We start from the raw sequence: 26,610 nt of genomic DNA, 5'->3' as shown, positions 1-26,610 counted from the left end.
GTAGTAGTGTCAATGGACGTTGAGTTACACACTTACTTACCTTACAAGAGCTATCATTGTAGTAATACCATTGACCATTAGGGTTCTTAGCATAGGATATATAATGACCTCCTCCGAGTACACCTGTGTGACTCTATACAAACAGGTTACTGTAAAGTATGCTACAATCATTGTGTGTGTGTACTCACTGCTATAGCATAAAGGTTGTAAGTGATTGGTGAGTTCAGTCTAGCAACTGAAATGGCTTTTGCTGAAGCAATTTCTGCTGCAATCTCTCCATTCTGTGGAAGATCAGAATCACTGCCACCACTTGTAAATACTGTATCACTGCCAGCTGCTACTGGTAGTGGTGGTACTTCTTCACTTTCATCTTGTGCTTCTGTACCATCCATAGCAAGCTGCCCCTCTGTGTAATTATTGTCCTCAGAGTTAAAATTTAGATTCTCTGCAGCAGCATTTAACACCAACTGTTCATCTCCTGCACTGTCTTCCAAATTCATTTCTCTTGACAACGTTGAGCAAGCACTATTTCCTTCATTCTGAATTAACAAGTTACACATACTACCAGTTGATCCACGAGATGGTAATATCGTTGGTGTAGCACATTTTGATATGCTTGGTGTGCTACACTGGGAACCATGGTAAGATTCAGTAGAATTATATTCTGGACAGTCCCGATATGCTAGTGGGTTAAACGTATCAGAGAAATTGACGTATTGCTGTGACTTGGTCCACTGGTTGTTGACAAACTGAAATCTCTTTAGATGCACAATCTACACAATGAACACTTCACTTATGAAATACACAACACAAATTTATAACTGACCAGTACTGGCGGAAGTCTCCATATTTCAAGCCGTTTACCAACTTGTTGATGTTTCTGACATCTTTTACACATCCTATAAGAACATATACATGGTGACTAACAGTATAACACGAGTTCCCTGGTTGAGCTGACAACAAAACATACCAGGCCAGTCTCATACATATCAACTACCATGGGAAGGAGGTAAATCTTACCATGTTTCATTTTCTCCTAGTTTCTCCTCTTTTGTGAATGCATTCAGACAGTCATAGAGGTCGATGGGCTTCTCAACAACCTCCCTGGCTTGTTTGATGCTTTCATGATCTATTGGCTACAAAACAATACGCAATCCATGTTGTACTAGCATGCTACAACTTGTGAGGATTGTTGTACTTGTAAAGAATGACACAAGGAGCAATAAGCACAAAGTTCTTTAGTTTTGCAGGGATGTACAGTTAGGCTAAGAAAAATATGTCCAAAGGGAACTTTAAAACCCAACTAATGAGATTTTAAATTTCTTATTGAATTATTCTGTTTTGGATCTTCAGAGAAATTGATGGTGGAGTAACTGATGCATTAAAATTAATTCAGTCTCAATCCTTCTACAGTTTGTGTTTACTAAAATGTACAATATATTGGAGAATACTTAAAATCATCCATGGCCTAGTATCATTCATGTGCAGGTAATGTAGGTATGTACAAGGTGTATAGAACAGTCATTTATCCAATGATATACTTACACGTTCAAGGGCAGATTGGTAGCGAATGTGTCTGACAGTAGGATCCCAGTCAATGGCGAGATAGTCGCACTTGCTAGCAAACACTGTATCGTTGCATGTCAGCAAACAGCCTCTGCAGAATCTGCACACAACACACACACACAATGCAAAACAACAGTGCACCATACTAGAATGGAGGAGTATGGTTTGTCTAGGCTTGTAACTGAGAGGGATTTAGTAACAGCAAACAGAGTTGGGGGTAACTAGTTACTTTGTAACTAAGTTACATAACTAGTTACTTTGTAACTAAGTTACATAACTAGTTACTTTGTAACTAAGTTACATAACTAGTTACTTTACCAAGTAACTAGTAATATAACTAGTTACTTTACCAAGTAACTAGTAATATAACTAGTTACTTTACCAAGTAACTAGTAATATAACTAGTTACTTGCTTTGTAACTAGTTACAACTGCCTGACAAGTAACTAAGTTACAATAGTAACTATAGGTAATTATGCTTTAAAAACAAGAGCACTTCAATTTTTGTGCTATAGCCACATTAAGTAAACACTGTCTGTGTACTTTTCTTCATGATTCAGATAGACATAACAGTTGAAACTGAGCCGAAATGGCTACAGAATTGTTATTTTCAGAAAGCGTGCATATAATTATTATATATAATTCTCTTCTCCTTTGCTCTGGGCAAAATAATCATGTTACAAAAGTTAATAAACTTATTTATGAAAGTAACTAGTAACTAGATACTTACTATAACTGTAACCAAGTTACATGGGGATAAAAGTAACTAGTAACTAGTACCTAGTTACTTTTCTGAAGTAACTACCTCAACTCTGACAGCAAACACAGCAAACATTTTGTTCCTACCAATACTTAGGTATACAGTAAATACTGGAGTTGGAAATACCAAACCTGACATGTATCATTACCTTACCTGTACCATGGACACTGTGAACAAGACAAGCCATCTCTGGCGACCATCTTCAGTGTGAAGGGAAATTCAGGCTCATCAGTTGACCTATAGTAAAATAGCAGGGATAATAAACAAAACATATTGTAGAAAGAACAGAAGTGCATCATACTAGCTGGGCAGTACCACTGTATTTATCTAAATACACTAGGAATCTTACGTACTTTACAAGTTTGGGAACGACCAGTCTCTTTATCTGTCTCCACACCTCCTTGTAGAGGTTATAGTGTGTAGAGCTTGTTGCACATGGGACGATGACAGGGATGCCAAACAGGTTGGGACGTAATTTGTGTATTGCAACCATATAGGAGCTCTCGGAGTCAAGCTACATGAAGTATTAACACAAACACAGTCATCTTAACAACATGCCTCATGTACATTATGTTTAAAGTCTATGGGAAAAGTTTAGTATAGTGGGTTAACCATTAAACCAGCATAGTCCAGAAAACTGGGTATTTATATATAACTAGTATTTTTAATTTAAAAATGAAGTAGGAATCTATGCAATAAAAGTAGTGAAACAAGAGATGAATGATGGTATTACAGCATAGCTCGGTGGGAAAGTCCCTACTTTGGCACATTAGCTATAATGCCAAAGTAGGGAGTTTCCCACTGAGCTATGCTGTAATACCATCATTCATCTCTTGTTTCACTACCTTTTATTGCATAAATCCTTACATCATTTTTAAATTAATAATAAACTAGTTTGTTTAGTTTTGTTGTAGCACAGGTAGCTACAGTGTAACTTGTGACTGTTCTATTAGAATATCACACATGACCGTTGTATTAGAGTATCTCTAGTCAGCCAAGGGGTGTGCAGCTAACTAGACCAATAAGGGGTGAGATCATCTTGTTTACTGTTAAGCAAATAGCTAGATAGTTTAGAGGTGTGGTCTCCATACTCTATCACTATTAGTCCACCTAGATGGGTGTGATCGCGAACCTATCGCGAACGGGATCCCAATTGTAAAGTTGCAGATATCTAGCTTGCATATTAGTAGCGCTGGTACTGAAGCACTTCTGAAATGCAGTTCTGAAATAATTCTGTAGCGTCTAAATATGCTGCTGAAAGAAAGTGTTAATACGGAAAATTAATGCCTTGATATGATATGGTTTCGTTGGATGAAGAAGACAAACAGCCTAAAAGAAAAGACTAGGCGCAGAGGGCCTACACTCGCCAGAACCCCAAAAGGCACATCCCACTGGTGATTGTGGTGCAAAATGGTGGCCGTGTGCTGCTTCATTTGGGCTCTAGCCTTGCAACTGCGTCAGTCAATCAGGCAGTGAGACTAAAATTCGAATTTTGGCAATTTTTAAAAATTCTTTATCCGGCCACCTGTAAGTGTTTTGTTATATATTATATGGACTTGTACTATTCCGTAAAGGTGATTTTTGTAGTGTAAGATGTCTCTAGGACAATTTTCAAAGGCAGAATTTTAGATAGCACGCAAAATTTTTGGGGCATTCCCTACTTAAATGGTGCTACTGTACTGTTTGATAAATACGGGTACCTTGCACAAAGCACTGTAACTTTTGAAGCATCTATCCTATGGATATGCAATTTACATCATTCTATACTTGTGATGTAACAAGGGTTAAAATGGCCCCGTAGGGTTTTACCCTAATGCTAAATGGTGAGGTCAAAACTAGCCGTGTAAATAACCTTTCAGTAAGGAAACGTGCAAACCCTTTACATAACTTCATGGTGGTTGATCTATATCACCTTGCAACAAGTTCTGATCACTTCACCTTTATCAGGCCAAATATAAGTCACATGAGTAAACCTACAATTGAAATTAAACACATGCCAAGAACTTTGAAACACAGAGATGCGACTTGCTGTTGTTCAACGCTTCGTATCAAGTAAGCCACTGTAGTTAGTGTTCATTTAACCTTCAACAAGCAGCCCAATGAACAGCCTTTCAATCAATGTGGAGTCTTAGGCTACAAGAATTAAGCATGTGTGCCCATTCTGTGTTAACACGCATTACCCAAAAGTTCTTTGTGGGTTTAAGGGTTAAGTTATTTACTTGTGAGCTCCCCTATTACACAGCAGTAACTGTTACTATAAGACAATAATAGTTTGATGTAGGCGGTGCAAACACAACATCTAATAATGCTGTTAAGTGCACTAACCATTTTCCTATGCATTGCTACCACATATAATCCACTTCCAATAGAAGTAGATGGTACAGCAGCGAACGGTGCTTGGGATGACTTCTCCTGTCCTCCTCCTGTTGTAATTTGTTGATCCCCTGAAGTCTTGGCCTTTTCTTCAGTGGTAGCTGCAGTGTCTTCTTTCCTTCTTTCGCCTTGTGCTTCAGAATTAGTTTTGTCCTCTTGTGTTTCTGTTTTGTGTTCTCCTTCTTCACCATTGTCTATTGGCTTTACATCACCCTCTTCTACATCATGTGAGCTCTGTTGGGGATCATGTGAGCTACTCCCTTGGTGATCAGGTGAGCTGGATATGGCATCATGTGAGACTTCGTCAGCAGCATCATGTGATCCACTAGGAGCGGTAACTTCTTGTGTGTCAGTCTCTACAGTAATTGTAGGTCCGATATCTTCTGTCTTGGCATTTAGTTCTTTTAATTTCTGCATCCTAAAAACCAGAGAAATGTCAATCACTGTAAGTTGTTGGTCTGATTTCTACAGTGACCACCTCACTACAGTTTACTATACTGTAATAATACATGTTCTTGAGTTACCAGATATTATTGTACTACAGCAGCTTCAGCACTTCTTGCAATTTCGTACAAAATATGTAGTGTGGTTGTGCATTGGTGCCATAATTGGCTGTTCTTGGAGTGCTCCCTACCAATGAGAATTGTCACATGTACAGCAGCCTGAGGCATAATTTTGGTACCCACCAGCATTGCAGTACCAGATAAATCACGTATAAAAACACTCATACAACATTTCGTACGAAACTGCAAGAAGTATATAATAAAACTGCTGTACAAGGAGTGGAGGGAAAGCTGCATATACCTTGCAAAAGTATCTGGACTATCCATCCTGCTCACAGGTTGGGGGGCAGGTGGTTCAGGCACTTCATATGCATACAATGATCCACCAAAAATAGCTGAAGATATCTTGGTTGTGTCTCTGAGCCAAGTCTAAACAAATAGACAATAGGAATTTTTATCAGTCAGGCAGCAACATACCCTAACGTAAGCCGCCATCACTTCACACAGTTGCAAACAGTGTACAGGGATGCCACTCAGTTCAGACAATGACTTCTTCAAGTTGAGATATTTGTGGTCCATCTCTTCTCGTAATGAGTACCGTACTGGAGTAGTGCCATCCAGCCGAACAACTGCAGCAAAACCAAAACAACAATACAACCTCAATGACTCTGTACACTTTAATCTGATTGTATGTGTCTTTGCAGCAGTAATCCTACTTTGGTTCTATATGGGTTTGTACAGAATATTTTCATTACCGTCACTGCAAAACTAGGCTCACAGCGAGCAAATGTTTCTAGTACTGAACTACGTATACAGCAAGTAGATATGATAGCTACAGGTTAAGACACCACTTACCAATCACTTCCAGGTTGACTTTGCTCTCCACTGGCAGTGGTAGGGAGAGGAACGTGAATGGATCAAACTTGACACTTGTGTATCCACAAGTGAGACAGCGTACTTTTGACTTCAACTAATGGTAAAAAGATAGTCAATAGTACGCATTTGCAATGGTGGTATATTATCATATTACAAATGGTGATAAATACTGTACCTGGCCTTGAAATAAATCTACTACAATAGAATTGTTTCTTTCCAAATGATAGTCCCATGCCTGTTACCAAGGTAACAAAGAATTTAAATTTTATTGTATAACTCACCTCATTGGCTACAATTTCATCAGGTCGGCCATTACTGTCTTGTAGCTCTCGGTATGGCTTCTTTATGATTCTACAAAACAACAGAACAACCTCACATCATGCCTTCATCTCTAATAATCTAGAAATTCAGAATTGCCAAACGATGGAGCGAATCATCATACAGTAACAGTAATAACAGGAATCATTAATGTTTTCACTTTCTCACAAAAAATATCACCCTAAAACCAGCCTCACAATACCTTCACGGCACCTTGGCAGTATTGGTTAAGTAGAATCAAGCCCAAAAGTGTCTATAGAGTAGCCAAAAGTGCTTCTGATAAGTTGCTATGGATTTTAAAAATAGTAAATTTTCTACTGACTGACTAACCGCCTGCCTGTCTGAGCCTTCAGATAAATGTAACTCAACAACGACTAAGGCTATGGGCTGGATTTTTTTCACTGTTAGACATCACTTCAGCCTAAAAGACATACTCAGTACATAAAATGTACACACTATGGATTTACTCCAATTTCAATTTCTTTTCACTGAAAGCACAAGGTGTTGATATGCGGTAGCACATGATGGCTTTCCTATGTTTTGTCTGTATTTTCCGTAGTGACTGGATTGATTGCAGTTACACCTCTCATAATTTTCTTCATTTGTAACACTATGTAACAGACTCAAAACACAAAGCGTAATGGCTATATTATGCCACTTTTTCAGTAATTGATGCACACGTTCAGATGAAACATCAGGTCTTTCTTTTGATGTGGTATGCGTGAGTTCACCAGATATACAAAAATTAAGAATTTTAAGTTGGAACAGGGATCGCAGAAATAAAAAGTTATGAGGTTGCCCACATCTAGTGGACATTTAATCCCCAAGTAACAAATTTTTCCCTGTACTTGCAAAATTCAGCTTCATTACAAACTGTATTATATCAGTGCTAACCAGACACATCTGTAACAATTATTCTTCCCAGACCACTGTGCATCTATTATGCAGTTATGTTAACTTAGGAAAGGTGAGCTTAACTGCTGAAAACTATTGTCTGACAACCAAGGCTACAAACTCAAAGGGAACCGCTGTCTATATGTGTAAGGTAGTGATTTGTATGTAAGTACCCTTTGCTTCATATGATACTCTTCACAGCAAAGTGCAAACCTGTTAAGATCTTCATGTAGACCATCCAGCAAGAAATTTAAGAGTTCCTGAGCATCTTGCTGTTGGAATCCATTAAACTGAGGAGCATATCTTCCTATAGTCCACTGTAAAGAAATCCAATAAACAATTGTCATAATATAGTGCAATAAAGAGTGAGGGGGCCAGGCCAGGCTGAAGACCAAAAAAAAAAAAGGTAACTACCTGCTGACAATAGCTGCCCTCCACCAACTATATCTCCTTATTTATAACTACATATATGTAGCTAAGTAGCTTGCTATACTGCTTCTCTGAATACTGTGACTGCTTTATTTGAGTATGTAGATATTGACTGTTCTATTAGAGTATCTCAATCTTTTCTTGCAAACATTGTCCCATAAAAGTGGGGAGGGGGGCTGCCCTCCGTCTATGAAAGAGTTCATACTACAGTACATCCTTGACTACCTAAACCTCAGTTATCCAATCACCAAAAGTGACTATTCATTAGAGTGTTTCATTGTTGGTGTGCATTCTATTAGAGCAAAGGAACAGATAAATCAATGGGCTCTGTTCATTCACTTATCTAAACGCTTTTGTTTGGCTTGGTGAACACAAGTCTTTGAGGATCCACTGGATTGTGAACTCTTGGTGTATTAACTAGCACATTAATGTACTAGGGTAAAACAGTGCTACTTATCTGGAGTACACTAGCTCTTAACCGTGCAAATCTTTACACATATGTACAAGTCAAGGACAGGACTCACCCTGAACTTCAGTGGTACTATACTCTTGTATTTTCCACTCCACAGGTCCCTGATCAGTTCTGCATACCGCTTGGCCATTGTACCCTTTAGTCCCAAGGGGTTCTCCCTAACAAAATGACAACATAATATATGTATGTATACACTCCACAGACAGAAAGACAAGGACACTTGTCCACCCCATACTACTGTAAATTCCCATAGTACACAAACAAAAGTTCAAATAAGACTGTAACTAACACAGATGCTAACTTATTGATCTCCTGGCGGTACATGTTATCAGTAAAGTATTTAGTCAGTGGTCCGGTGTTGCTGATGCATTGGACACCAGAGTTCATGAAACAGGTGTTGCCTAGGTTACTTAGTCCTGTTGCTCCCTCAGGAACATGTCCCTCTGAACGTACAGATAAGAAATACAACATAAATACCAAATCAGCTGCCATGCATGTGCTTACCAACAGTAGCTGTACTATCTGTGTGTGACTGTTTCTTTTTCTCCTTTGCCTTCAGTTCCTTCAACAACTTTATCATCTCCTCTGGCCACGAGTTATCTTTGTTACGAACTGTGAGACACAACACAGCAACAGACAATGAAGGTGATGACACAAAGAGAACTGTGTTGACATGTTGGTCACCACTGGATCAATACTTACTTCAGGTGGGCACATATTAGAGAAGCACAAAATTTCCATTTGCAGTGTATTTTAAGTAAAGTACATACTGTACCAGAATACCAAAGCAATTGTCACTTGCAATAACTAGTGAAGAGTCGTAATGAACTGCTGTCTGACTGCTCTATTAGAATTTAAAAGTATTTCCTATGATACGTACGTGTATTTTCTGTTGGTTGAATGAAGTGAAGTAAGTCAGAAAATAACCTCCAACCAGAATCAGAAGATGTCGCACATGCTCAGCACATGCGGGTAATGGAGTATTTAAATGTGTAAGGTGCAAACTTGGTCACTTCTATGCTGTGTATTCAAAGTGTAGGCTACCAGTTGCACAATGTCAACCGAAGGCAAGTTGGACTGTCTACTCTAGAGCGTGGAGGTCCTGGCTGAAAAACAAGAGGCCAGCCAACACAATTTGGACGTAAAGCTGAAAAGGCTACAACAGGACGTCACAGCCGCTCAAGAAGAAGCAACTGAACGCGCCCTTAAGAGGACGAAGAGGGACTGCTCAACTGATTTTAAGAAGAAGGGTCACCAGGAACAATTCAAGTTCAGTGAGGTAGTAGAAGATTGACTCAATGCGGCGGCCAAGAAGATGAGAAGACTAGCTCCTTCAGATGTCAACAAGAAGATTGTACAGGAAGCCATCAATGAGCTTCAAAAAGATGTGTTTGCAATGGACCACTGGAATGCAGTTACAAGACCCAAAGCTGCAGAGGTTGGCAGAGGCACTGCCAGGAGTAGTTATATGGTGCAAGGCGACATCCACTACAAAGAAGTATCTAGGGGCATTTAAACGATGGAGAGTATGGGCAGCTTCCCACCAGTTAACCACTTTTCCTGTAAATGAGGTTCACCTGGCTTTATACCTGCAGCATTTGGGTGAAATGAAGTCATCCAAATCAGCAGTAGAAGAGCTGTTAATTGTGTAGCTTGGGTCCATTCAGTTGACCGTATACCATCACCAACTGCCACAACCTTGGTCCAGTCAACACTGGGTGGCCTTAAGCGTTGCTAGCTAGGCCCATCAACAAGAAATCTCCTTTCACAGTGGAAATGCTTCAGGCCATAGTAGAGGATTCCAGGAAGATCAACTCTCTTACCAGCATACGCTTGTCTATTGTCCTTTGCAGGATTCCTCAGATGTGATGAACTGGTATATTAGGCTCTGTGACCTGGTGATTGGAGACAGCCACCTGTCTATTCAGATCCCACACAGCAACAACGATCAGATGCGTAAAGGAAGAGAAGTGCTGATAGCCTGCACAGGAACAAAGATCTGCCCTGTAGCAATGTTAGAAGAATACATTTGGAGAAGTGCGATCTGCATCGGCAGTGAGAGTAAGTTATTTCGGACTATAGCCAGTGGAAAGTGTGAAAAGCTGAGAGAATCTGAAGAGGGTTCAGGGAGCTAGGGAGCTAGTAAAGAAGAAGCTGGATGAGCTTGGTTTTGAATTCAGCCCTCATAGCTTAAGTGCAGATGGAGTAACCACAGCAGCAGCTGCAGGTGTCCCTGATCGACTGTTTAAGAAACACGGTCACTGGAAATCTGAGACTGCAAAGGATGGATATATTGAAGACTCCCTGTCAGAGAGGTTGTCTGTCACACAAAAGCTGGGCCTGTATTTGTATCCTTTATAAATAGTGCATGCGCTATCCCACAGGATGGTGACGGTAGATATAGCATCTCTAGTAAGACTAAGAGTGTCAATAGAAGTGGTTTATGGTGGCAGTGTGTATTTACTGTAGTATGATTTTGGGCCCCCTCTTTGTGACTCTACAAGGTGTTAAGTAAACTGGTAGCCGCGCTTGGCAGCTACATACCAATATGAGTGTGTATGGTACAGGGTGTGTGGGTGTGGGTACTAGATGAGGTTGGAGGTGTATTTTCTGTCGGTTGAACGAAGTGAATCAGACAGAAAATAACCTCCAACCGGAATCGAAAGATGTCGCACATGTTCAGCATGTGCATGTAGTGTATTTAAATGTGTAAGGTGTGAACTTGGTCACTTTTACGCTGTGTATCCAAAGTGTAGGTTACCCACACCCACCCACCCCTACAAGTGTAATTGATGTAATTGATGTACGTATGCTCATTGTTGATAGTCCGTGATGGTGTTAAAGATGCTGAATTGTTTGACTGGATGCATACAGTACTTGTTTGTTTTAGAGGGTGGGATTACTCTTTGGTTTTTTCCTGATGGGCAAAAAAAAACATGGCTCATTGGTTTTTTTTTTCCATAGACTCACTTGAGTGTAAAATTTTGCACTGTGCAGGCCCCCACCGTCTACTACAGGGGTAGGTCATACATTATTATAGTATTTGTTTTGTAGTAGGTACGGTTATATCGTTTGTGTGTTAGTAGTTGTACATTACAAGGTGTGAAGTAAACTGGTAGCAGCGCTTGGCAGCTACATACCAGTATGAGTGTGTATGGTACAGGGTGTGTGGGTGTGGGTACTTTCAACATAGAAAAATAATTCTACAGTATCTATGTACTGTATGTATACACAACACATGTAAACTTACTCTCAATAAGCAGAGGCTGACCATCATTAAAACTGAGATCAATCAGAGTCTGGGTACTGTCCTCATCCAGCAACTGTGGAGACTCCTGTTAACAAATAATGAAATAAATTCTCTCCAGTCAAATTCTAATATTACAGATTTTGGCAATTAAATTTGTCACTTTGGCAAATGAATTTGTCCAGATTGGCAGCTGGAGAAAACACGAAAACAAGATATAGCACCTTGCTCAGGTACAACTGTAGTTTACAACTCTTTATAAGGTGATAATTCTTCTACTAAAACTTCTTCAGCAACATTTGCAACTGTACTATGCCAGTAGCGGGTCACTTGCGAACAAGCTAATTAAACTTGCCAGACAGCTATCAGCTTCATGTACAACCAGCTTCAATTACCTTCTAATGTCTCAAGCGTAACTCTCCATGGTGAGATGATTCAATTTGTGATGAGCTGTTGTATTCTTGAAGTCAATTTAATTATGTCAAATTCTTGTGCCAAAGCAACAAATTCAATTTCCAATGGAACAAATTCAATTTCCAACGGGACAAATTCAATTGCCAAGGGGACAGAATTCATTTGCCAAAGCCACAAATTTAATTGCTAAAACCTGTAATCTTTTATCCAAATTAGTACATTTGTGTGTGTACATTAGGCTTGGGGGTCAAATACATGAGTATTAGTATTTAGCTGTATTTAAATAATATTTTTGAGTACCGTATTTGATCGGATAACTGGATAATAGCCGCGGCTACTATAACTTTCAGCAAGCAAAACCCTGCGGCTACTATCCGAGGGTAGCTATATGGGCTTGTGTGGCAGCAGCCTGCGGTGTTTATATTGATTCATGAGTGACTGACCTTGTTTAATCATCTGTCAATACTGCCATTCATTCTAACTTCTCTCAAAAACGCTAACTCCTTTGCCAGGTTTCTGCTTCAAACGTGTCTCATCAACACTTGCAACAGTATGTTCAGATACAAGCCACGGTTCTTATCCGAGGGTGGCTCTTATTACAATAATTCTAGGCTGTAAAGTGGCTATTATATGAGCCGCGGCTATTAATCGGTCAAATACAGTATTTGTATTTTGAAGTTTTGAAACAACATTTGTACTTAAATATTTTGTATAAAAACTCAAAATACTTTCTGCAAATACTTTTGCTTGGAAGAGAATCTGCACAACCTAACCTGTAAACTTTATTTGGTTGGAAGATTATCTCTATGACCTATTAACCTGTAAAATATATCAAATATTAATTATTATTTTTCAACTTCTTTGAATGGGAAGAGTTATTATTGTTTTTATTGCACACTTGGAACAAAATTAAAACAGAGGTGTGCACTATTGGGTGGTTGTGTAACATGTAGCTCAGATCAAAGGATCAAATTACAGAAGTATTTTAAAATGCTTTTAAAAGTAATTGTATTTTAAATAATAAGTATTTGTATTTCATACTTTCTGAGCATTTGTATTTGTATTTAAAAACTTTTCAAAGTATTTGACTCCAAGCCTGGACTGTACATGAATGATAAAACAAAACAATTTTCTTTGCACTAAAAGGATATACTACCTGGTATAAAACAATTTAGTAATACCACAGTATATACTAGTAGAGAACGTTTACATGGCTATGAACATGTGTTACTCACCTCATCAGAGAAATTCCACAGTCTCAAATCATCTTGCTTTACTCTCATCCATACATGAAATTTGTCATACATCTAGACAACAAAAAATAGTGGGAACTTATCTAAAGATATTTCCTTCATCTTTACCTGATTCACATTGGTGGTCTTGTCAAAGCTGGCCTGATAGTAGGCAACCCTTTTAGGCACAATGGGATGAGTTGGGTTGTCAAGGGAAGGGGTTCCACCTACACTTGGACTGGTACCTTGGTAACCAGAACAAATCAAAAATGAAACAAAATGAATGCATGGAAAATACAAAGGCATACCCTTATGAAAATTTTGTGTGCAACTTGTATGCAGTTTGCAACTACACGCGTGCAGTGCTCTTAAGATGGTTGCAAAACAATAGCACAACTTTGTATATTCTCTGCATGCATACAGTTCAGTAGCAATAACCTAGTGAGTTCTTCTGCTATCATATTGCACAGATGCAATTTGCTTTCTTACAATAGCATTATTCATGCTATCCTTTTACTTGTATATTGCACATGTGCATTTCGTTCTCATACAATAGCAATGCATTGTGCTCTTTTTGCTTGCATACCGCATGCTTGCAGTTTGCTTTCATAAGTTTAGCTGTATTAGGGGGTTGGTTTGCTCACAAATTACACACATGCAGTCCCCTCTCTTTCTGCGTACATGCAGTATACAGTATGAAATAGCCAATCAGATGAAAACAAACAAATGTTTAAAAATTGCACCCAAACTGTTTGCTACTATTGACAACCTGTACAAAGAAAACAAGTAGTCTTTGTTAGTGGGATGTGATGTTCTACAAGAAAACTTGTTGTGGCAGTACATGACATTACAAGTACAGCTGAGGTTGGTGCCTTGAGTTGCTGAGGTTGGCGTCTTGAGTCTCCTTGAAAGTTGTGCGTCACAGGTGGAGAAACATTTCTAAACATGAATAAAATACTATCGCTACTGTTCATTATGGCTTCTTTGCTTTCTGTAACAAAGTGAGGGAGTATAACTTTTAACCTTTGATTTAAAGACTACAGAAATGTACAATTGAAAGCAGACAAGAAGCTGGAGAGTATTTGGACCTGTATCAATTTCTACATTGCTTTTGGACAAAGCTCAACTAAAGATCACCTTTGTGAAAAAATTGTGTGCAGTGAGGTCAAACAGACAGTTTGTGGCTTGTAACTGACTTGTAGTTCTGTATTGCATGCATTTCTTGTAGATGTGAATTACAAATTTAAAAGAAATACAAATATGAAATAAATAGCCAGCGTTTGCAAGCTGCATGCATGCAGTCGCTCAACTGCTAAACTGCTCACAAGTTGCACACATGCAAGCATTTACATGCAACAGCTTTGGAAATGCATGTGTGCAATCGGGCCAAATACTAACATGCACACACGTGCATTTGATTACATGCATTTACATGCAAATATACGTGTGTGTTTGCGTGTGCATGTGTGCAAATTTTCATAAGGGTAGAGAGGAACTTACCAATGAAACTATAGAACAAATTTGAAATGGTGTTCCAACCAAACCCTTGTTTAGCCTGAGGGGCATATGATGTGTGCTTGTAAACAGTAAACTGAATTGGAAACATTTCCACTTCTGGTTTCCTGCCTTCCACTGATATTACCTAAAAACATGATAAAACCATAATGACTTGAACCGAACAAGTTAAACTACAAAAACAAATGTAGTTTGTGGAACAGACAAAAGACAATTAGAGTACAGTGATACTTGTACTGGCCTAAAGTATAAGGGGACCAAGAATCATTTAGGAGAGCTGCTTACACTTCTTGGTAGTGGAGGTTCATTGTTGCTGGAGCGTCTGTTGCGGTACCAACTTGACAACGCACTCCAAACTGCCTCAGGAAGGAGTTCAAAGTCACGATGCTGTACTAGGATTATATCTTCTCTGAGTCTGCCACCTTCACTTGTTAGGTTGATCAGCTTTTGAAGGAAACACATACTGTAATATGTTGAACCATTACAGTTGGGAGTAATATTTTTAACACATCACAAATGTACTGAGTTGTGTAATAACATTTTTATTACTTTTGCAGTAACAAGTAATATAATGTGTTGGTATGGTTGACGATTAATCATAAAGTGTATTGTAGTAGTACTGTATAGTATGGTATTGCTGTTGTATAGTAAGGATCACAAAGGTTTCACGGGCTTTACTGCCAAAAACTATCACTCCAAATATTCCTTGGTAGGCAGGCAGGCATAATCAAAACCTCAACATGCTTCCAGAGCAATCCCAAACACTTTCAATAAGCTTCTATGGAACTTAAATCTTTTATATTTTACTGAATTTTCTTCTGACTAACCGATCATGCCTTTGGCCAAGCATAACTCAACCATGGTTAACACAATTGATGGTGGTGATAACTTCTTAACTTAATTAGGCCCGAGATGTTCCCTATTGACTACTACAGTATAGGCTCTCCATTTCTTTCTCCATTAGTGCAGAAGTACTGTGTAATGGCTTCCTGAATTTCTGTAGCAACTGGATTGATTACAAAGGTATTCTTTATACTGTCCTTCATTTGTAGCACTTGAGTGGAACATAACTGAGAACAAGGAGGAATGGCAACTTCATGTTCAACAACTGATAGTCGGGGTATGCATATTTAATTAATTAACCCATTGACGGCCAAATTCTCCAGAGCCATCGGCCGAATTGCAGAATCGCATTATAAGAACGGTCCAGTACACATAACTACTTAGTAACCATATATCAAAATGCTCACTATAAACTAAGGAGGTCGATTTTGTTTACAAAACAGTAACAGCAATGAAGTTTTCAAACAACAAAGTCTAAACTTCGGTAAAAACCAGCCCGAACAAACAACAGAATCCCAACTAGCTACTTACTAAGGTGAATTACACTCTAAAGCACTATTCTATACAGTTCACTTACAGTGTGAACCATTCCACAGCTGGTTTCTTCATGATTTATCCAATTTCTGCTGTTGCGCATGAGTATCTGCACTCGTGTTTACCATGCCACGTCTGGGATAAAGCAGCCGACTGTTGACTTACCTGTCTCCATCGATGTATAACACTTTCCTTGTAATCAGCTACTGGCTTTCAATTCGAAGAACAACTTAATTCGCCTATTATAAAAGGTTACACTTTACGCTATTACATAACAAATGCACACTAGTCCGAGAAGGATCTGGTTATCCCAGAAATGGGACGTCTATGGGCGTGTCTGTTTCAATACTAGCGCATCTTGCTATAAAACGTGTTTTACAAGTTATAGCGAGGCTAAAGTTTATTCTATGAGTGAGTTATAATGCAATGCCACCATATGGCGGCAGTGGCCATTAATGGGTTAATTAATTGCAAAAAACACTAAAATTCAACCTCCTGACACTTAAATTTCAAAAATTTCCAGTGGGAGCATGCCCCCAGACACCCTAGAATTAGCATGCTGATTGTGCTTACACACTGATACTATCTGCATAAATTTCTAAGTCTAATACCCTTCAGCCCCCCCCCCCCCCCCCCCCCATGCCTTGTTTCACTACTTTTTATTTCTATGGTCTTTCTCAAGGTTATAATCCCTAGTTAATCATTGTACTTGTTTTGACTGATATTAAATTGTATCCAACAAATGTGTTTAGTTACTTTAACATCATTGAAGTAGAGCTGTACCGATAATCGGATTGGCCAAAATATCGACCACCGATATGACATTTTTTAACCAATATCGGTATCAGTACAGAACAGTAGGAGGACCGATATCGCTACCGATATTTATACAGCAATAGTTTGTACATACACGGATTATAATATTGGTTTTTTATGTTATCCATGTGGTACCAGTGGCTTATTGTTCACTGTACAGCTACAAGAAGCGATACAAATACACACGATTCTAATGTTTGTTGCTGAAAATTAAAGCTTATCAGTCTTAAATGAAGCAGTTATATAGTACCTTTGTAATATAAAAGAACAGTCACAGGAGTAACTAGCCTTCGCACAAGCCAATAAATGCGGAGTAATGCAGTTTAAGGCTTCATGGGAGTATGCATAAAAATGTTTGTGGGTGCCTAATTGTCTGGATTACACAATAGAAACCCAAGCCACAGGCATAGAGTGAACAATGAATATATCCACATGTTGTTTTAGAGTAGGTAAATGTACACTTTTGCATAGATTATCTATGACTTTTGTTTGTAATGCAAATATCGGATCGATTATCGGTTATCGGCTTCTTTTGGTGGTATCCATATCGACAAGATATCGGATATCGGTACATGCCAAAAATCCATATCGGTACAGCTCTACATTGAAGACAATATGGACATGCACATGTCTGTACTTTATACACACGTTCAGCCTCTTAGCTACTCATGCTATACAAGTCAAGGAGTTAACCATTACTGGAAAGCACCCAAGGACAAAAGGAGCAAATGAGCACAACCAGACTAGGTGGATCTTGCACTTGCAATTACAATTACAGGTCATTGCCCCAACCATTTGACTACACACACACACAAGTACACACTACACACAGACACTAACCTTTTTACCAGTCGATGAAGTAGAGTCAGACATACACAGTGAGGTGTTGTCAATCTGTCCCAGTTTTGATCGCGGGTCATTGACATCTATTTCATCTCCAGCATCATTTCTGCAGACACTAGCCCCACCCACTGCTACTCCATCATCAGACGATGAGATGTTGATGTCTACAGCATCCCCCATCTCTGTCACGGTCACATTGGATGGGATTGGTACTGGCGATTTTTCCTTGCCTTTCCTTGCCTTGGGTGGTTTCTTGCGTGCTTTTGGTCGTGTAGAGATGGGCGTGGCAGCCGTGGCTGATTGTGGATGTAAGTGTTGACGACTTGGTTCTGAGTCTGATAGCAGACTGTAGGAGTACTGTAAGGGAATTTAATACATATATATTAAAAATAGTAGGGATTCTGGTGCAGGTAAATCCTACTGGGGCAGGTGAGACAAAGACAGTTGGGCTGGTCTCTGTTAATACAGGTAAAGCAAAGCAAAACCTCCAGCAGCCATGCAAAACACAGCTATCAATAGCCACCCAGCAAACCAGCACTGCGATGCTTAGGTACTTAAGGCAAATCCTCCTGGGGCAGGACTAGTAACCCGTAGGAAAACTGTCCAGGTCTCACAATGAGAGGTGAAGTTCCTCAACAACCCCAACACCACTAAGCAAGACAAAGGAAATTGGCCATTTGCTTTCCCAGTACTTATTGATGTTACAGGCTTCCCCAGGTCACCAGGTTCCCATTATACAGCTGGGTAGACTGGAGCAATGTGAGTAAAGTTTCTAGATACATGCACACACTACGTATAATATTAAAATACATACATTGTATCCAGTGATTTTCTTCCACTGTAGGAACCACTGGTTGGCAATGAGGTACACTGTGTCCCCAGCTTTAGCATCACGTCGACTGGCACGCAGCATGTAGCCCCTAATACAAACAAGACAGCTATAACATTACACAACACAGAAAGAGTCACTACACTACGTACGCTATAACACTGGCCTCCTCTGAGCTAGTTGCTGGACGAATTCCAAATTTTACATGGCCCACCTGAAGGTGAATATTTGTAAAAGGAATACATCACGCATGCACAAACTCCCACTGTGACACTGCGGAGAATACTATACATGTATATAATTGCACATTGGCATGGTTATTCTACACAAACTGCATACCCAGAAATTTACACATCAGCACCAAAAATATTATCTTGCAGTTATGAAAAATTACTTTTGATAATCTTGCATGGTAACTACAGATAAACTTACAACTGAAAATGTGATCATCCCAAATGACTGAAAGTTCACACAACACCAACATACACAAATAAAATATTCTACAAAAAATTTGTATTTGTATCCATATCCATGCTATTTAGCTACATACAAATATAACTCAATGCAATACCGCTCCCTCTGCCCCCCCCCTACACACACAGTCACACACACATACCAGACCACGACACATAACAGTAATCCATACACATACACACACATATAACAGACACACCATATACCTCAAACAAGATGTTCATTAGCTGCATAGAGAGATCAGTGTGATCCATGGACCACTGAGTGTACTCCTTTAACGTCAGCTCTCCCTTCTGTGTACAACAACAACAAGAATATGGTATAGAGCAAGACATCTGGTGTGATGCTATACCAGTAAACTACTATGTAGTGAGGTACGTGTGTCTGTGAGCTATGACACATGCTTGTAAAACAGCAAATTGTGTCTTTATCATACAGTACTATATATTAGGGATCATGGAGGTTAGGGCTTTTCTGGCCAAATATTTCACAGCTTCACAACACCATCCTGGCACCTTGGCAGTGTTGGTTAGGTATATACCCAAAAGTTCCTTCAGTACGACCCTAAACGCCCTCAATAGGTAGCTACAAAATCTAAAACAGCTAAGGCTATGGGCTTGATTTTTCACTGTTCGACATCACTTTGCCCATAGATGTGCCTTTTGGCATACCGCAGTACATAAAATGCACGCATCATGGACTTACCTTTGTCCTCATTTGTGTCAGTCCAAGGTGTCGATTCATGGTAGCACGATGCATGGCTTCGCATTTGTAAACAGGAATTGTCCATATTTTCCGTGGTAACTGGATTGATTGCAGAGGCATCTTCGTTTGTAATGCTATGTAACGTGCTGAAAACAGGTGAAAAAGCGTAAAGGCCACTTCACTTTCGAGTCAGCAATTGATAGTTGGGCATGCTAATTGTCCGTATTTTTCATGGTGGCTGGATTGTTTGCAGAGGCGCTTCTGCTGTTCTTCACTCGCACTGTGTAATGGGCTGAACCAGAGTTAATGTTTTCGTCTGAGCGTGGCCCAGCTATCAAAAAAGTAAACAAACAAGTATAAGGAAATTAGGAATTTTAAGTTCGATTACAAATCATAGAAAAAAATAAGTAGGGAAACAAGGGAGGTTACCTACACCTGCAGATATACTTAATCCCTAATTCAGTCATGGGTATAGACTGAAGTAGGGACTGCAGGTGTAGGCAGCCTCCCTTGTTTCCCTACCTTTTTTTTTCTATGATCCCTAATTGAACTTAGTTTTTCCTTATACTTGTATTAAAGAGAATTGCATTACACGGAGTGACCGTGATTTTGTGCACAAGATGTTTTGACTACAAAAGGCATGGTCCATAAAAAAGTTACATAATAACAAATTTCAGATTAAATTCACTGTATACAAAATGTACAACCTTGCATGGGAGGGAGAAGATCAAACGAATAAGAGTGCTATTCTTTCCATAAAGCACTGAACGGAAAATACGGCATCACGTACAGAAAATACAGCATGGCTGATCATGTGCGTAACATTTTATATCACCAGAAGTAGCCAAAACAATGCTATCTGTTCATTTTATGTCCAAACTTATACTATATTGACACTTACCAATTGTCTGATAGCTGAAAACTGATGCGGTTCGAGTCTACAAAATGAACACTCCAAACAAAGACAACCAGAAAGCACTTTAAACCAGTTAAAATACTGCCGCGCTCATGCAATGTGAAAAAAAGAAGCATTCTGGTGTGGTCTTGAGCCAAATACAACACTCAGTTTTGCCTCGAGCTGCATTAGTCTCTTGCCCATGCCCTCATGCTATTGTTTTAGTATATAAAGTTTGCATGCGTATTGTTCATGCATGTCATATATGTATGAATGTAGCAGCAGATTATAAATTCATGTTATTTTAATTAGCAAAATAGTTATATACGTGCATACACACAAACAACACACACACACAACTACCACACCTTAGTCTTACAGTACTGTTGCAGTACTTCTTGGGCCAGTGATGAAGCATGAGTGTCCGAGTGCAAGGACTCGTCGGTAACTGGTAAATTCTCTTCTTTGATGACACACAGGTGACCGAGAGCTTGTACCAGTTCTACCTCATTCAGTACTCCATCCTTGTCAATATCAAACACTTGGAAACAGACTGGATAAAGCAAAAAAATGCATGAACAAGTGAAGTATACGACACGCAGTTGAGAAAAACATATTAATAAATACCTGGAAAGGTTAACCTAACCAGCTAAGGGTTGAAACTTTGGAGGACTTTAACAATTGCTTCATAACTGTACAATTGTAGTCAATTATATTTCAGAAGGTGACAATTTTTTCCCACAAATTATCTGTCTACCTTTCTATTGTTAACAGCTATTAGCATGCCAGGAGTGCATTGAATCCTATGGACAAGGAAATCAGTCTAATCCCTGTCCATAGGTTTGATGTACTCCTGCTAATACATGGGCGTAGTTCAATATGCAACTCTGTGCATGCATACCATAAAAATAGTATATAACTTCAGCAATATAATGATTCCTTAGTGCAAAAGGTGATCACAACATCACTCACATTTCAACCGTTCCTCTTGGCTTTTCCGGCAACACTTGCTCACGGACATCACAAACTCAGGCAGATCAATGTGACCATCGGCATTGCAGTCAAAACATGCAAATAAACCTAAAGAAAGGCAGAGGGTGAAGTTATTAAGCACACACACACACACACACAAAGTTACTAACACAAGATTATATAACACTCTATATCATGTAGGCTGACCCCACATACATGACCTTCCATTAGAATAGTGTTAATAGTGACTAATCTGTTGACTTTCTGTTCAAAAACCATATTTCTTTGCATTTACTACTAATACAGCAAACAGTAACACAGGTACTTGAAAATAAAATCAGAATTTATTCTAAATAATGCTCTATTGCAAAGTTTATCGTAACATCGCTGGAGCTTAATGAAGCTCAACACATGAAACGATTTCTACACTAGTGAATTACCATTTCTGACAATAAATTCAGCACTAAACCTCATACTCTATGCTAAAAATGTACAGTACGCACACATCACGCAATTATAGTGATGTCATGTCCTACCTCCTCTGATAAGCCAGGAGGCATTCAGGACATTAGGAAAATAAACCTGGTCACAAATATAGGCCAGGGCTATTATCGGAGTATTATTGTTAATAGTTATTGTTGTTTTTCTTGCTGCTGATATATCTTAACATTAATTTAGAGCTATGAAGTAGAAGGTGCTACAAGAAAACTCATGAGTAGTCTGCACAAGTCTGCATACATGCAGATATGTATCACCCAGTTGCTTGCCAATTGCTTTAGGCCCTAGCAACACTTAGTATATAGCTTTCACATGAGAAAATACGGAAAATGGGTGATATTTTCCTGTCATTACATCATCCAATAGATTAAAGCTATGTTGTTCTTGACACTGCAGCCATTTCATAATGGTGGCGTAGCTACTTGTCAAATCTATGTCTACTGCTGGTACGATACTCTCAGAAAACAAACTGTTTCAACCAATACATCTAATATGTCATAGCTCTGTCTTGTATCAATAAAAATACCGTATAACGGGTTATTTTTGAAGGAGTTTAATTTTAAAATTATTTAAAGAGCAGTGGTTCCACAAAAATTTAACACTTCAAAAAATGCTAATTTGATTTAATCTTTTACGTAGCTAATCCTGGAACTCGCTTAGTGCTTGCTACTACATGTAAACCGGTGCTACAGAAGTGTGTAACTATTGAACTACAACAGCATGTCATATCATGGCTTTGTATTGTTATTTCAAACCAATTGCCAGTACTGAAGCAAATGGACTCTAAAGCTACTTGAGATTTCCCTCCGCATGTGGACATGTACAACGATTCACGCTCTTGTCACGTCAGTATCATCTGCAGAACAAAGTAGACATGATATCATTTGTATTGTTACACATGGTTGCAGTTAGACAAGCACTACCAAACTTATTTTTGTTGGTGCTAGCATTTGAGCATTTGAAAATAAAACCTACAAACTTAATTTTACCAGCCACTCTTTGAAACTTTACTCTTGAAATTAACCAGTTAAATGGTACAAGAAAATTAGTTTGCGATCATGGACATAAAATGTGGGGAAACAAGGAAGGTCGTCTACACCTGCAGGTATACTAGTGGAGAATTCATCCCTACTGCAGTCTGGTACATCTGTAGGTGTAGATGACTATTTCTGTGATTCCTAATTGAATCTAAAATTCCTGTACTTATTTGTTGTCTTTTTTTTGTAACATAATTACGATTGGTAAGCCTGCATCAAAAGAAAGAATGATGCCATACTAATGTTTCACCTAGATGCGCGTCCCAACTATCAATTATCGAAAAAATGAAGCAGCCATTATGTTCATTTCCAGCTATGTTCAGCCCGTTACATAGTGCTACAAACAAAGAACATTACGAGAAGTGCCTCTGCAGAAAATAAATATGATTTCTGTTACAAGCCATCATGTGTGCTACTATCAATCAGCACCTTGCACTATCTGTGAGAAAAAATAGACACAAAGGAGGACAAAGGCTAGTCCATGATGTGTATAATGTATGCACTACGGTATGCCTAAAGGCACATGTCGGGCTGAAGCAACATCTAACAGTGACAATATTGAGCTCGTGCCCTTAGCAGTTATCGAGATATGCTTGTTTGGAGGCTTTAGGCAATTAGTCAGTAGAAACTTCTGTTAAATAACTGTAAAAACAACTCTGTGGTTTTTACCAAATCTGTAAAAGTAGGGCAAATAATCCATAAAAAATTTAACTTCAGAGCCTCAAAAAAATTTAACCTCGTGCCAAAGCAGAAAATTCTAGCTATGTAGTACCTGGTTGCCAATACAAGAACCCACTGTTCAGAAGGTGTCTGATATGCCATATACAAGATATGCGTAAGCAGTTGTGAAGTAGAAAAGTAGAGAACTACGTATATTTATCTCATGAGTTTGTAGGGAATGTGGGGGTACACAACATTGTGAAGTTACTGCTTACTGGCACAAAGGGTGGATGGGACTGGTGGGGAGACAATGGAAGTGAACAAGTTGATGTCAAATTTTGGTACACTGCTTCGGAGTAGCCAGTAGCGTCGCTCCAAGTCTATAACATCTTGTTCAGAGACTGTGGAAAAAATATCATGCATGTAATACACACACATGCACAGACACACACACATGCACAGACACACACACATGCACAGACACACACACACACACCTTCCGCCATAGCAGCTATAGTCTGGTGATAATTAGGAGTAGTTGTGGTGTCTGTCAATTGGAATCCTGACCCAGTCCCAGTCTCCTCCAACAACCAAGCAGAGAATGATGTAACATTAGGATTGTTAGTCAACCAATAATGGAATTTATCATACGTCACTTCATAATCCTACACAAGTAGAGAAGTAATTTTAATGCATATAGCCACTGAAAGTGATATTAGGACGGCTGTCTATAGTATTAACGTACATGCACTAAAACTGTTGAGGTACGTCTGAGACTTCTCTAATATGGGTACATCAGCATACAGTAGTTTCAAGATTATACAGTGGAACCTCAAACAATTTGGGACCAAGTAAAACTTTACTGTTATAAGGAGGTTGTCCTTTTTTCAGAGATAAAAATGTATTGGTAAAGGTCTATACAGACCTCAGAAACTGTCCTTTATAAGGAGGGTAAATGTACAGTGTCCTTTACACAGAAGGGTCCTTTAAGATAGGTGCAGCACTACTTGAAACATACTCCTACAATATGAACTCCAGGGTCACCATATGGTCAGTCATACTATGTTGAGATCTACATACGTACTATACTACTACAAGTAACAAAGTAGTTTAAACAGCACTATTACAGTACTAGAGAACAGTCTACAGTACTTACATTTCCAAAGAGCTCCTTTATCTCTTTTTTATCAACTCCTTGTATTTCAGATGCTTGTAAGAAGTTGTTTAAGCTACTTCTTAGCCAGTGGATACCATCAGGAGAGTAGACACTGAATATGACTACACAATATATAGAAAAAAACTAAACTATGCATTAATACTGAAGGGCTGTAACTTCAATGCTTTTAATTACCCAGCCAAAATGTCCTAATATATAGACAGTCAGTATTCATGGTATTCAAATACCAAAACAATATATGTTATACAGAACGCACAATACATACATGGTTGTTGAGATACTGCCCCATCAGCAGATTAGAAGTGACAAAAGACAAGGTACATAAGGGAGTAACTGGATGATCGGGGCAACTAAAGTCAGTTATAATGGATGAAACTAATAGCGTTAACCCTTACCCGCAAAGAATATGGGTTTACACAATATAGGCACGCATGGCGACTTTAGGTGTGCTGACGTTTAATATGGGTTTCATTAATTCTCATAGGCTGACTGCTTTCACCATCAAAAAGATTTCGACCATTACAGTATACCCCACAGGCAGAAGAGGAAAATCTAAAATATTTAGGTTAACATTGTGTCTTTATATAAATTAGTACAAGAACATATGATAACAATTCAAGTTATGCATGTTATATACCTGCAGAGTTGTGCATACACACACTTTTTAATTATGACTGTATAACGTGCTTATACAGACACACACAAAATAGTTACGAAGCTCAGCATATACACACATCCAAACCAGCTTGCTCACATTTTGTCTTCTCTTCAGAAGTGCCATGTGTAAGGAGCACGAGGCCACAGAAAAGGTCCTTGAACTGTATCCCCTTCTGAGTACCATGAAATGCAACGTAGATCCCCTAACAGATTAGGTCATTTACCATATAAGAGCAATGAACAATCAATGTGTTCATTCACACAAGCAGTGTCTGAGCCCCAATAGCATTATGTGTGCCACTGCTTATGTGACTATTTAGAACCTATCCTCTTTATAGCATTAAAGACAGTACATAAACTTTTATAAGATTTACGTAACACTGTATACACACAAGTGTGTACATGCATCCATGTGTGCATATAGGCATGAATGTACACGGAGAAGACATGCGTACACTCAGAATGTGATCTGTCACCCTACAAATGACTGTCTATACTATATGATTGTGGGTTCTCAAATTTTCAGCCTTGACTATTGACTTGGCACAAATTTAGTGGCCTTGAACATTGATTTAGTACAGCGAGTACCTGTGTGTCAACTACTAAATTTTGTGGATCAATGTTGACTCCCTCTCTACAAAAATCAATGATACACACTGCATACCTCTGCTAGTTTAGGCGGGACTGTTTGGTCCAGAACATCATGAAGAAATGTTATCTTAGGAAGAAGGCCACCTTTACTAGAGAAGCGATGAAAAGCCTCCTCGATCCTCTTCAATTCATCAGGGCTTACTAATTAGACAACAAAACACGGTAAATAGATTATTGCCAGGATCGGGGAACTATCATTTCCGCTTGGATTTCTTACCACTAACTCACTTCGTTTGCACGCCTCTTCGTACGATATGGGGAACTTGGATTTGCTTTGTAACGCACCCATGACACTTAGATAGTGCTACAGGTGAACATCCGGCGATAGATGGGGCAATTCACATACATCAACTCGCCAAATCAATCAATACCCAGATAGTCTCGTTTGCTCTAATTATAACGCACTCTAATCACGTGTTTT

At 38.9% G+C, this 26,610-nt stretch overlaps 1 protein-coding gene across 2 annotated transcripts in view; it reads right to left on the bottom strand.

Moving 5' to 3' along the window:
- LOC136243581 (ubiquitin carboxyl-terminal hydrolase 32-like) overlaps positions 1 to 26,610 on the bottom strand; it is a 27,330-nt gene extending 720 nt beyond the window's left edge. Inside the window, exons 1-35 of one of the 2 annotated variants that reach the window (XM_066035114.1) lie at positions 26,418 to 26,610; positions 26,203 to 26,330; positions 25,636 to 25,741; positions 24,861 to 24,982; positions 24,201 to 24,369; positions 23,980 to 24,105; positions 21,510 to 21,617; positions 20,906 to 21,090; positions 19,144 to 19,230; positions 18,616 to 18,677; positions 18,449 to 18,554; positions 17,865 to 17,991; positions 17,632 to 17,816; positions 14,884 to 15,042; positions 14,584 to 14,725; positions 13,213 to 13,328; positions 13,087 to 13,158; positions 11,441 to 11,525; positions 8,695 to 8,802; positions 8,492 to 8,633; positions 8,243 to 8,348; positions 7,503 to 7,606; positions 6,359 to 6,428; positions 6,253 to 6,312; positions 6,057 to 6,171; positions 5,679 to 5,830; positions 5,503 to 5,630; positions 4,651 to 5,116; positions 2,679 to 2,839; positions 2,479 to 2,562; positions 1,546 to 1,666; positions 1,021 to 1,136; positions 827 to 899; positions 189 to 773; positions 41 to 133 (exon numbers count right to left, since the gene is read on the bottom strand). In XM_066035114.1, the coding sequence (XP_065891186.1) occupies positions 41 to 133; positions 189 to 773; positions 827 to 899; positions 1,021 to 1,136; positions 1,546 to 1,666; positions 2,479 to 2,562; positions 2,679 to 2,839; positions 4,651 to 5,116; positions 5,503 to 5,630; positions 5,679 to 5,830; positions 6,057 to 6,171; positions 6,253 to 6,312; positions 6,359 to 6,428; positions 7,503 to 7,606; positions 8,243 to 8,348; positions 8,492 to 8,633; positions 8,695 to 8,802; positions 11,441 to 11,525; positions 13,087 to 13,158; positions 13,213 to 13,328; positions 14,584 to 14,725; positions 14,884 to 15,042; positions 17,632 to 17,816; positions 17,865 to 17,991; positions 18,449 to 18,554; positions 18,616 to 18,677; positions 19,144 to 19,230; positions 20,906 to 21,090; positions 21,510 to 21,617; positions 23,980 to 24,105; positions 24,201 to 24,369; positions 24,861 to 24,982; positions 25,636 to 25,741; positions 26,203 to 26,330; positions 26,418 to 26,478 (4,830 nt within the window). In that variant the 5' untranslated portion in view covers positions 26,479 to 26,610. Of the gene's footprint in view, positions 1 to 40; positions 134 to 188; positions 774 to 826; positions 900 to 1,020; positions 1,137 to 1,545; positions 1,667 to 2,478; positions 2,563 to 2,678; positions 2,840 to 4,650; positions 5,117 to 5,502; positions 5,631 to 5,678; positions 5,831 to 6,056; positions 6,172 to 6,252; positions 6,313 to 6,358; positions 6,429 to 7,502; positions 7,607 to 8,242; positions 8,349 to 8,491; positions 8,634 to 8,694; positions 8,803 to 11,440; positions 11,526 to 13,086; positions 13,159 to 13,212; positions 13,329 to 14,583; positions 14,726 to 14,883; positions 15,043 to 17,631; positions 17,992 to 18,448; positions 18,555 to 18,615; positions 18,678 to 19,143; positions 19,231 to 20,905; positions 21,091 to 21,509; positions 21,618 to 23,979; positions 24,106 to 24,200; positions 24,370 to 24,860; positions 24,983 to 25,635; positions 25,742 to 26,202; positions 26,331 to 26,417 lie in introns of both variants that reach the window. The other variant, XM_066035113.1, reaches the window with a different exon arrangement.

This window comes from Dysidea avara, chromosome 13 (assembly GCF_963678975.1).
Source record: "Dysidea avara chromosome 13, odDysAvar1.4, whole genome shotgun sequence".
Lineage (NCBI taxonomy): Eukaryota > Metazoa > Porifera > Demospongiae > Dictyoceratida > Dysideidae > Dysidea > Dysidea avara.
The sequence above is the reverse complement of the archived record's forward strand: the minus strand, read 5'-3'. Positions and strand labels throughout refer to the sequence as shown.